This window comes from Seriola aureovittata, chromosome 16, assembly GCF_021018895.1.
Source record: "Seriola aureovittata isolate HTS-2021-v1 ecotype China chromosome 16, ASM2101889v1, whole genome shotgun sequence".
Classification (NCBI taxonomy): domain Eukaryota; kingdom Metazoa; phylum Chordata; class Actinopteri; order Carangiformes; family Carangidae; genus Seriola; species Seriola aureovittata.
In genome coordinates, this window is record NC_079379.1 from 17,688,930 (window position 1) to 17,699,991 (window position 11,062).

General features: G+C 41.8%; 1 protein-coding gene across 1 annotated transcript; it reads right to left on the bottom strand.

Moving 5' to 3' along the window:
• Positions 1–4,267: 4,267 nt before the first annotated feature.
• hoxa11a (homeobox A11a) lies at positions 4,268–7,728 on the bottom strand. The gene is made up of 2 exons (XM_056399545.1): positions 6,983–7,728; positions 4,268–6,152 (listed from the first exon to the last, which is right to left on the bottom strand). Exons 1-2 carry the CDS (start codon positions 7,650–7,652, stop codon positions 5,920–5,922), a joined length of 903 nt encoding a protein of 300 aa, XP_056255520.1. The 5' UTR covers positions 7,653–7,728; the 3' UTR covers positions 4,268–5,919.
• Positions 7,729–11,062: the final 3,334 nt, after the last annotated feature.

Here is an 11,062-nt window from a genome sequence, read left to right on the forward strand (position 1 = left end):
AGATGGGCAGTCCCTCCCACTCCGAGGCTACGTAGCAGACGGAGTGATATCCATCATGGAGCTGGGGCAGAGAAAGGGGACAGCACAGCAATCAGTGTGTTCCCTCACCTCGCCTTAATGCACCACCACTACTCCGGACAAGGGGCAAGGTCCAACGCGACACAAAGTTTCAAAATACATTTTTGTGAAAAATCTGCAATTCATGGACGCATTCTTTAAACAAACACCTCAACTGTGCAAACTGCCAAATGATGCCTGATTGTACCTTTGCAACGTGCAAATCAATCACAGCACATACAAAAATATCTGTTAAGCATCAGATTTATAAAACCTGAGACCCATGTGTTGACATATGAGTGACTGGCCTCACATTTGCATACACATGACAAACAAAACAAATCCTTTTCAATACAAAAAAAATAAATTGATTAAAAAAACAGCCTACATTAGGCAGATATAGTCTAAAGGTGGCAAATCAAGTTTAAAAGTAGCCTACAGGGCTGCTGAAACCCACCAACAAAGACATAAAAAAACAAAGCCATGCAACTTAGTGGTAATAAAGTGTTTTGAACTGCGGGGAAAATTCGCCTTTGGCAAAAAAGCCTTGGAAAAAAGCCGTTTTATAAGGTGCACCCTTTAGCCAGAAGACATTCAGAGTTCTTCCGCACTAAAAACAAATATGTTAAGACTGATGTCTGGAGTTTGAGTGAGTAATATCTAATACACTGCTTCGTTCAATTTTAAGATTTTCGTTTGTTTATTTTCCACAAGGAATTCAATCTCTAATATCAAGTTTACACCATTTAACAGTTATTTTTCTGCGCTGCCAAAAATACAGTGTTACGTCAAACATAATCTATTTAAATTTAACAATTTAGACGAATATTGAATTATGTAAAATCCAAGATTAGCACAGCTATGCCCACGCGTAAACAAAAGGCAGAACATTTCCCTGTCACAAGTAAAAGCAAATTAAAGTTACAGTAAAGGGGGAAAATCTTTATACAAAAAATAATTCAGTCAATGTTGAACGGATTATGGCCTTAAATAACCTGCCTAACAGGAAATACAGAGATTCTCTGACAGCACATTCATACCTTATTAGAGGCTGTGTTATACACTGGTTCTCTTTAAGATTTATAAAAAAAAAAAAAAAAAAGAATTATGCGCATGTAATTTTACATTTCATATTAAACCATGAAAATCGTTTTTCATTTATCTATTTGAAATTATGATTTGTATTAGTAGCCTAGTGGTTGTATTTCTGTGTATTTTCACTAACTCAGTAGTCTATCTGGAAATCATCTGTATCCGGAGCCATTACGCACAACGCAAGAAAAGGTTAAATCTGCATTTACTTTCGTTCAAAGGCCATACAGCAAACATATAGTTTTGTTTTACTGCAGCATTAATCTGCATTTCATACAAACATCAGATAATAGAAACTGCGCTCAGTATACAAATTTAAATTAGTGCAACTGCTAAAATATTGATCACGGTGTTGTGAAGGAACAGTCACAGTGTGCCAGAGCAAAGCAGGCATAAAGCTTGCACATACAAGTCACCCTGTCGGTCCAATTTGGGGCAATAAGGGCCACAATAAAACTCTCCTTCCATCTCGTAGTGTCCTTGGCCATGTGCACTCTATTGCTCTCTCCAGGTTGAAGTTAATCTCGGCCAGCTTTGCCATTACCAGGCCCAGGTGGCCGCCATAGCCCCCCGGGTTTGTTTGCAGCCTGTTGTACTGAAATGAGCAAATTTGGGGAAAATTCATAAATTGAGCCCATTTAGGTTTTTCAACCGCTGCTGTCATTGACAGCTCATTTATGTACACCGGCTTAGATAGCGCGTCGACGGTGGACATTTGTCAATCACTGCTGCTCAAAACACACATATTTCAAATGACTTAAATGACTGCAAGTTGCTCGTAGGTTATTTACGTCTATATGGATATAACACAATAACCAATTTTCCATAGCAAAATGATATATTATAGAAATGTATAAAATAAAGCGCATTTTCTGGAGTGCAGGGGTTTTAAAGACAAAAGCCGTACGCCGAGCGTTTGTGCCTGTTTAAGAAATTCCCAAAAACCATAAAATAATTCACTACAATGTCAGCCCAGTAAGAACACACAAACTAACAGCAATAAGTCTAAAGTCTGTGTACTCTTCCCCACAGTGGCCTGTTCCTTATGGGACATATGATCCAGTAAGGAAACTAAATACATCAATTAATTATGTTCGCCCGGTATTAAAGTGTTTTGGCCCTGCACACTCCATGGTCTTGTACTGGCATGGAGGCCTATCGATATCTTTGTGTTACAGTTATTAATTGTAGCTATTAAATCTTCATTTTCACAGCTGCCCGGCTATTATATCCTCAAAACAGTTTACTCTGACCACTGGCTTTGATCAGGCCCATATAATCGTAGCCGAAGAGGCAGTTTGAGTCGTATCATGTTCGTCTCGAGTGCAGTTATGAACAATAATGCGGCGTTTTATTACATCCAGCGGAAGCATTTATTTTTCACGAGAGACAAAGGAGAGAAAGAGACTCGGTCCACACGCATTAAGGTCCAGAATAGCCACTCGCCACTTGGACACCGAATAGCCTCATAGTGCAGATCTATGTCTATGACAGGAAGGAAAAGGGAGAAGGGATTGCTGCCTTATCACAATCAAATCTACTATTCTAATAACTGCCTTTAGACACTTGGCACGTTCAGAGAATCAAGTGTTTTGGAAGGACGTCAAAATGTTGTGAATGGAGGAGGAGGAAGACGAAGAAGATTGAGCATACAAGGCCAGCTGTTGTGATTTAAGATGAGCTGCATTACCAAGAGCTGAAAAAATGAAATCATTTGTTTTGTGCCCAGAACCCATTGCTTATACTGCTGTATCTTCAAGATACTAACTGCATCCATTTTTTTTCTTAAACATTGAGGCAGACTTTCCCAAATCCAAAACATTTGTGGTTGGACTGGAAGGGGTTGCGGATCTCTCCAGGTACAAGCCGGCCATGCTATACTTCACCCATTAAAAAGCTCAAGCTCAGCAAAATGAATAGCACATGCAGCATGAAGGCTTGGCACAGATGTGTTGCCTTATTAGGGCCCCCAGGAAGACTTTCTCTACCGCACGGCCCAGTGAGCACGAGAGCTAGAAATGTGGAAACTAAACACAAAACGGTTCCTATCTCAAACCATCAGACCCCGCGAGCAAAGAGAAGAGTCCAAGAACTGAACACGTACATCTACCGAAGTTTGGTTCCTGCAAAGTAAAGCGAACTATTCAAGCTCCAGACTGTGTTGACAACAACTTTTACCTGCATGCATTTGAGGTGAGCTTGGAGACGAAAAGATCCACGGCAATGACATTGGTCCCAATAGCGCCGCCTGGTGGTAGATGAGGGTCTAATCCTGGTGCAGCTGTTGCCTCCACACCGATTCGTGGTGGATAAACCACACGAGGGGGAAAAGCCTCTCAAATGAAGTAGATGCAGCCAACAAGCAGAAGCTTTTCCTGTGCGTCCTCTCCCTGTCGTTGCTCTCGCCTCCTTGGTAACACAGTTAATAACCTTGGGTCTCAGACGGTTTATTGCACTGCACTCCAATTGTACAAATGCTCCAGACTCTCAGACAGCTTTTATGGCCGCGTTGCTGCGGCAACGGGGAGGATGTCCCGTAATTAGGGACGGAATTCCAGCGCGCAGTAAAGGATGCGCAAGGCAAGGCCGGACTATGGCAGAGAGAGGCAACCATAAACTTCAGCCTCTCTCCCCGCGTTTATGGCCCTTTTGACTGTCATATATGAACGCCAATGCGCTGCGGCTAGCTCCCATAAACACAGTGATAACAACAGCAAATATGGCGACCCTAGCCAAAGGAGAAAGGCTGTTGGAGCAGTGTTTCCAAAGCCAATCAGCGAAATGACAGTTTACACACACACACACACACACACACACACACACACACACATACATACATATATACACACACTACACAGAGAGCGCGAGACAAATAGAAAACAAAGTGTGGATAGTGCAATGTTGAATGTTTGGTAACATTAAATGTTATGGAGATAGATAGGCAAAGTGTGGGCCTATAAGTTACCCACATTGGTTCAATAGCACAGATTTCCTTCACCTGGAATGAAGAGTTGTAAAATAAAATATCTTAGATTGCTCAAAGTATTGTGGGACATGGTTAAATTCATTGGAAACGCAGCAGCTGCAGCATAAGAAGGGAGCATGAAAACAGGATTTCTTTTTTTCTTTTTTTATTGAAAATCATAATTAACCACCGCACAAAAAAGAATATCTTGCATATTTATGTTGATCTACATTTGTGTAGTACCATAATTAAACATTTAAGATTATGTGACATCATTGTTTGACAAAGCTGACAGCTCTAATAATTAATTCGTCACTGTACGAACTTTCATTTTCAAAAAAATAAATATACGTTTAATTTGCATGAAGTAGTGAGTATGTGTGTGCGCGCGTCTGTAAAGTCGCACTGTTCACAATTTGCATGCGAGCCACTCAGCTCTGCCGCACTGTCATGTCTTAACTGTTTTCTACACATAAGCGTGGGTTGAATGTGTTGGTTTGGCGTAAAATGATTGTCAGGTGCGTATTATTCTTCAGCAGACCTACATTTAGAAAAAAATTAAATAAAACAAAAAATGTTGCGAAAAAAAAAAACGAATGACCACGCAGGAACTGATTTTTTTTTTCAATAACCTTTTCATTTGTTTTTTTTATTTGGAAATATAGTATAATACACAATAGATTGGGCAAACCAAGCAGTTGATTCAATGCGGTGACCCTGACCAGCCTTGCCCTGACTGCACACTTGAAAATGTATCTTTTAAATCTTTACACTGCAAGTACCAAAGGATCACAAGTCATGAAGAAAAATATTCTGTTATGCGTATCGATATTAGACCGAAGAGGGCCGCTGCATATATATATACCTGTGTGAACATGTTGGGCGTGTACCTCAGTGCAACTCCACACGGATCCAGTGGACGAGCTTATCTCTCTGGTTTGGCCTGCATCATCAATACTCGCCTGATAGTCTCCAAAAATCAAAAGAAGAGGACAACACGGATTTGGGCATTGAAGGGTACTCAAAATATAAATACTCAGCCCTCATATTCTGCAGGTCACAGGAAAGACGACAAAAGCTTGTTTTGAGGTCAGCCCAGACTCACCACGAATCCCAATGGCTTGTCTGTAATAATGGACTTTGACTTGATTAGACGTGGCATTAAAGGGGATAGTAAACGAGTGGCTACAAAATAAATAAGCTGACAAAACAAACACGTTACATTCTCATCCTGTTCGGACTCATTTGGTCACACCAATATAGATTCAGTCACATATCCGCCATCATCCTAAATACACAACTTTTCTGATTTTAAAAACAGAAAAAAGCAAAATAAATCTTTTGATTACAAAATACACTGAATCAGTCAATTAGTGACTTAATTTTTTTTTTTTTTTTTTTTTTTTTGCCCGTTTGAAAAAAACAAACAAACAAGGCGTCTGTGAGCCACAATAACATTAACATGGGCCTTCGCACGCACAGTCTTGGCTAGGACAAAAAGTTTCCGTTTCTATACACCCCCCACCCCCCCCTCTCAAAAAAAAAAAAATCAGAGTCTGAAGAGCGATATCAAAGTCCACGGACTGTCTTAATTCATGCTCACTCTTGAGGTTATTCAGATCACAGGATACTGTTGTCCTCGAACTTGAAATTAACCATTGAGCAGTGTTGCTTCTGCTGCTGCTGCCGCAGCCATCGTGGTACACAATGTACACAGGGAGAGTCACAGCCGGAGAGTCAGTCTGTGAACGCACTCGGTCCCACAACAGAGTGCTATCTGAGCTGAGACGACGTCGTCTTGACCTCTAAAGCAGAGGATTTGACGTATAATACTGTAATCTATCTCTGTTCAGTTTCTTCTCCTTCATGCGGCGATTCTGAAACCAAATCTTCACTTGCCGGTCGGTGAGGTTGAGCATCCGAGACAGTTGCAGGCGTTTCTCCTTGTTAATGTACACACTGAAAAAGAATTCTCTTTCAAGTTCTCTGATCTGATATTTGGAGTAAGGACATCTCTTCTTGCGGGTCCTCTGTCCATCTGGAAGCCACAAAAAAAAAAAGTATTATCGGTCATAGAAAATATAAACATTTCAAATAAGCCATGACTATGTAACAACAAGATTTATACACCCTGGATGTTGCCCAGATTACGCATGAGCGGATTTCCTCTACATAAAGCATTAATAACATATTTCCCATTTCAACAATTCAAGTGTCATATATACTGATATTATATTACACTGGAAAGATTACCAAACCATTCGCTGTTGGTTCGCTAGACAATACACTTGGGCTTTGACCTTTTCTAGCAAATGAAAACAACAAGCTCACTTTCAAATACAAGCGCCTACCTAGCTACAGAAAAAACAGAGTGTGCTACATTAGACAGTTTATATGAAAATATTGGTTTTATAGAACACATAAAGGGGAAAATGTACAAGTGGGAACACAACCTCCATGATAGCTTTAACACAAGAGCTCATGTGTGTGCTAAACCTTAAACCAGAGGCGCCACCCTCATTACATGCAAATGCGCTTTTAACGCTAAGAAACCGTGAAACAAGCACGTTTATAATAGATGGAATTAACGCAGGTCTGCAGCCGGTAGGAATTCACATTTATAACTGGGTGCTTTTTTGGAAACGTCAGGGAGTGTTACAGAAAAATCACGGCCTGTTGTCTTTCACGGCCAATTTCAATTCCAAACACGTGATCCTGCAGTTTATAACAAAGTTTTGTTGGGAGTGGGGGGTCTACAGGCCCTCTATAAACCTTATATGCTTATAAAACAGCATATAAAATTTTTAACAGCAGCGCGCAAGATTGCAAACTTTCTCTCATAACCAAGGCGCTGACTTTAATACGTACTGCTGCTGCTGGATTTCTCCTCATTGTTGCCGGAAGACAACTCCGGGCTGCTTGTCTCATCCCTGGGCTCCTTTACTTCGGTGTCCCGGCACGACGGAGCTTCCTCCGGCGCAGAGCCGGGCTGCTTGGTCGCTGTTTTGTCCCCTGAGTAGCCATTTGTGGAGGAGCTCTCCGATGCGTTGCCGTACGCCGTCTCGTAAAACTGATCGAAGGCTTGTGGCAGCACGCCATTTCTGCCCACGTTCCCGTAGAAATTGGAGGCGGCGGACCCGGCACTCGTATGGTGGTGGTGGTGGTGGTGATAAGCGGCGGCGGCAGCGGCGGCTGCAGGGCTGTTTTTACCGAACATGTCCCCTACGACGGCGCTTTGCGCCGACAGACAGTCCCGGTGCACCATGTCCTCTGCGCTGGGGTAGCACTGAGGCAAGTTCCCTCGGTGCGGCCATTTACCGGACGCGTCAATGGCTGCATAGTCCCTGAACGTCACCTCTCTGACGGGTTGGACCTGCGGCAGGTTAGAGGAGTAGGAGTATGTCATGGGGCGGGTGGACGGGGACTGGGACAAAAACGAGGGAAGACCGGAGAAATCAGCCCCCGCCGACACGTAATAAGTGCAACTGGGCAAATACATGTTCGATCCGACGGGGACCCTCTCGTCAAAATCCATCATCGTAGTTCACCCTCTACTATAACTCTATGTTGGGGTTTGATTCTTCTATAACCGCCCTGAACATGGCTCTGAAGCGCCGTGCCTCTTGCCTCTTTGAAGCAGGTTCGCTAAACAGAAATTTGGAGACGTAAGCTGACGTGGAGAGCCATCTCCATCCACTCCACGGAGGAGGAGGTCACGTGACCACGCGGCAGAAATTGACAGATTTTCAGGCTGTGTGTGTGCTTGTCTTGCCTCTGTGTGTGTGTGTGTGAGTGTGAGTGTGAGTGTGTACGTGTGTGTACGTGTGTGTGTGTGTGTGTGTGTGTGTGTGTGTGTGTGTGTGTGTGTGTGTGTGTATAGGCAAGAGAAAGAGTGTGTGTCGGAGTGTAAGAGACATGACTGCTGTGTGCCCTAAAGCTTGACATTGGTGGTTTATCGCCATGTCGGCTTAAAAATGAATTCCTGTACATGCAACGAAGTCAGAAGAAGAGAGAACTATAACTGGATGCTGGTAGTTAAAATAGAGAAGAGGGATTTCTATCGAAGCTTTAGCAAAAATATCAATAACTATTTCCCAGATGCTCTGTGCGCGTCCACACTCAGTCTGTCCTGGAATAACACGTGTGCGTATTTTAAGCTTTTCTAGTTTTGCTTGTTTTTAAATGATATATACAGTGCTTGAAAAAGAAAATAAAAAGATTCTGCGTGCTAACTCGTCCGAACCCTACCTGACAATAACATTAACTAAACTAGTATTAAACAGTACATAGACAACACTGACCTAAATTGGAGGATGGGGACAGCCAGCTTATCTCTGAAGTCTCCTTTAGAAATGTCTTAGTCATCATCATTTGGTGGTTTTACAACAGAGCATTTGGCCCAGTGGGCATTTGGTTATCAGGGTCATGTTCAAAGTAGCGGCTAATGTTTCAGCTGGCCACAGCCTTGTGTTCAGTGACAGTATAACTAAGACCAAACTGAATTTTTTTTTTTTTTACAAAATCAATATTGGAGAAAATCTTCAATTTTATAGTAACACAGAATTGCAATTTTAAGAGTGTCGTTTGTCGTTTTGTTGTTGTAATATTTAGTTTTTAGTCCCAGCAACAGAAGAAACCGACAGATTCTTCTCAGAAAAGACCACAGGTTTATTGAGGAAAAAGCGCATGAAGTGAGGGTTAAAGTCTGACGCCTACAATCATTAAAACAGTCTGCTCAATAGTCAAATGTTAGAGACTCTTTAGAAAAATAAACGTATAATATTTTAAAATGATCCCTTTCCCTTGTTCCCCCCCATATTAACATTTAATGGCTCCACTAACATCTCAAAAAAGTCGCGATATTCAAGCTCGATCCACTTTTACGCACGGTTATTTCTTTACGTTTTGGTGCAAATATCTATTCATTTGTGCGTCGTTCAGAAATTTACAGGCACTTTTGTGTTCTGTTGAATAATAAGTTCCATCAGTTCACAGGGTTTTTTTTCTATTTGTTCCCATGACTGATATATAGATACATTTGTAAATCCCATCAAAATCAACACACAGAAATTCAAAGGGCAAAACATTGTTTTAAAAGAATAATGCTGCGTAGGACTTTGAAATGCCTGCAGCTGCATTTTGCAGTCGTGATTTGAAATATCTTAGCAACACTTTCTCCAGAGATCTATTCTAAATCCTGAATGTGAATATAATCCAAATATTTTGAGGCCATAAATGGACATAGGCTAAAGGAAAACGCAGATAATTGTGGACCAAAAGTTTACTTTCCATAGAAGCTAAAGTAAATTATGACAACAAATACAGAAGGCTGGATATTTTGAATTGCAGAGATTTCTTCTATTTGATTTGGTCAACAAGTCACAGTGCACATTCCCCTGCTCTCTGCTCTGAGGCCACCGTGGAGCTGGTTTTGGAGAGGCTGCAACCTGACTCTAATGTGCTGTGAATGAGAGACCTGAGCTCGGATTAAGACCGTCGCGGCTGGCCTGGCCCCACAGCCCGCTGGTGCACATTGGGACCCAAGGGGCTCCTGATGGCACATGTGAAACACAACCTTAAAATATCACACACACTAAGACGGTGCAAGTACCAACTAACACCCCGTGAGTGTATCAAAACAGGAAAAACCATGCAGCCTCTGTGCTATCCACTGTTATGCTCGCAGGCCATTTTATTTGGATAAATTGCAGGGACACAAGCAACTCTAGTGTCTCTGCGACCACACGCTCCGCCTCTCGGTCAATCCAGACAAATTCTACGAGTTGTGCTGAAGCTTTTAAGCTGTAATTGAGCACAGGATGCCCAGGAAAACCAAAGCCAGCTCTGCACAGACCTGCGTTTTTATAGCTGCTATAGTATTCTGCAGGGCTTTTTTTTCCTCCCCGGCCAGACAGACACCACAAAACTGGCCAAGCGTGATAGGAAGTCGCCACCTACACGGACTCAAAGTCAGCAGCTGAGGATTTTCAACGACATAGAAACATTATGTCTGCACACAACTAAGGTAAGATTTCTACTTATAAATAATTAAGCCCTATCTCTGATCATTTGTGCAAAAACTACTTGAATTTAAAAATAATAATAATTGTCCTAAAAATAGAAACAAATATTAAAAGGTTATTTTAGGTCAAATGTGTTTTGTATTAAAGGAATTCATTCTGCTCATTCTCTGACTATGTTTCTTGTGCGGTTTTTCTTCACCAAAACTGCAGTCTGGCGCTGCGTAAAAGCCCTCAAAGCCAAAGCTTTGTCTGTACGGTCGACTTCAAGTTCGGGGGAGGGAGAGAGTCCTTCACAGAGAGCAAAGAGCCCACTGTGCCCCGGATGGAGTTCCTTTAATTGCTGTTGCATTAACGCAGGCTTTAGGTTACAAGATTGGTCGATAATGTGCGCTTGTGACTGTAGGCTGAGGAAAAGTAACATGAACTCTATCTTCGCATTAACAGTGCATCATAAGAGATGTGGGCCATCAGTATTCTCTCTGTTGTGGGTTAGGATTCAACTCTAAATAGTAAACTAGTGACACCGACGACTCATGATTTTACTTTGGAGAATTTTCATCAAACCTCAAAGTCAATATTCACTTCATATTTTCACATTGTGGCACCGAGGTAGACAAAGCAGTGTATTTACACTGACACGGTTTTCTTCCAATTAAAGTCTTATTGTTTTGTTGTTTTACACACACACACACACACACACACACACACACACACACACACACACACACACACACACACACACACACACACACACACACACCAATTTACGTTTTTGGATTAAGCACTTGAATCGAAAATGATATGACCTCACTGATAAACACAATATATTTCACTTGAAATGAAGAGGAACTACTAATCCAGAGTGATAAAAGTGCAGCGGTTGAGTCAGGAAGAGAATGCGACACACAGATTGCCCCATCCTTCT

Coding starts and splice junctions, on each gene's coding strand:
- hoxa11a (XM_056399545.1), bottom strand. CDS start 7,652: ATGATGGATTTTGACGAGAGGGTCCCCGTCGGATCGAACATGTATTTG. Junction 6,153..6,982: donor GGAGAAATCCAGCAGCAGCA/GTACGTATTAAA, acceptor TGTGGCTTCCAG/ATGGACAGAGGACCCGCAAG.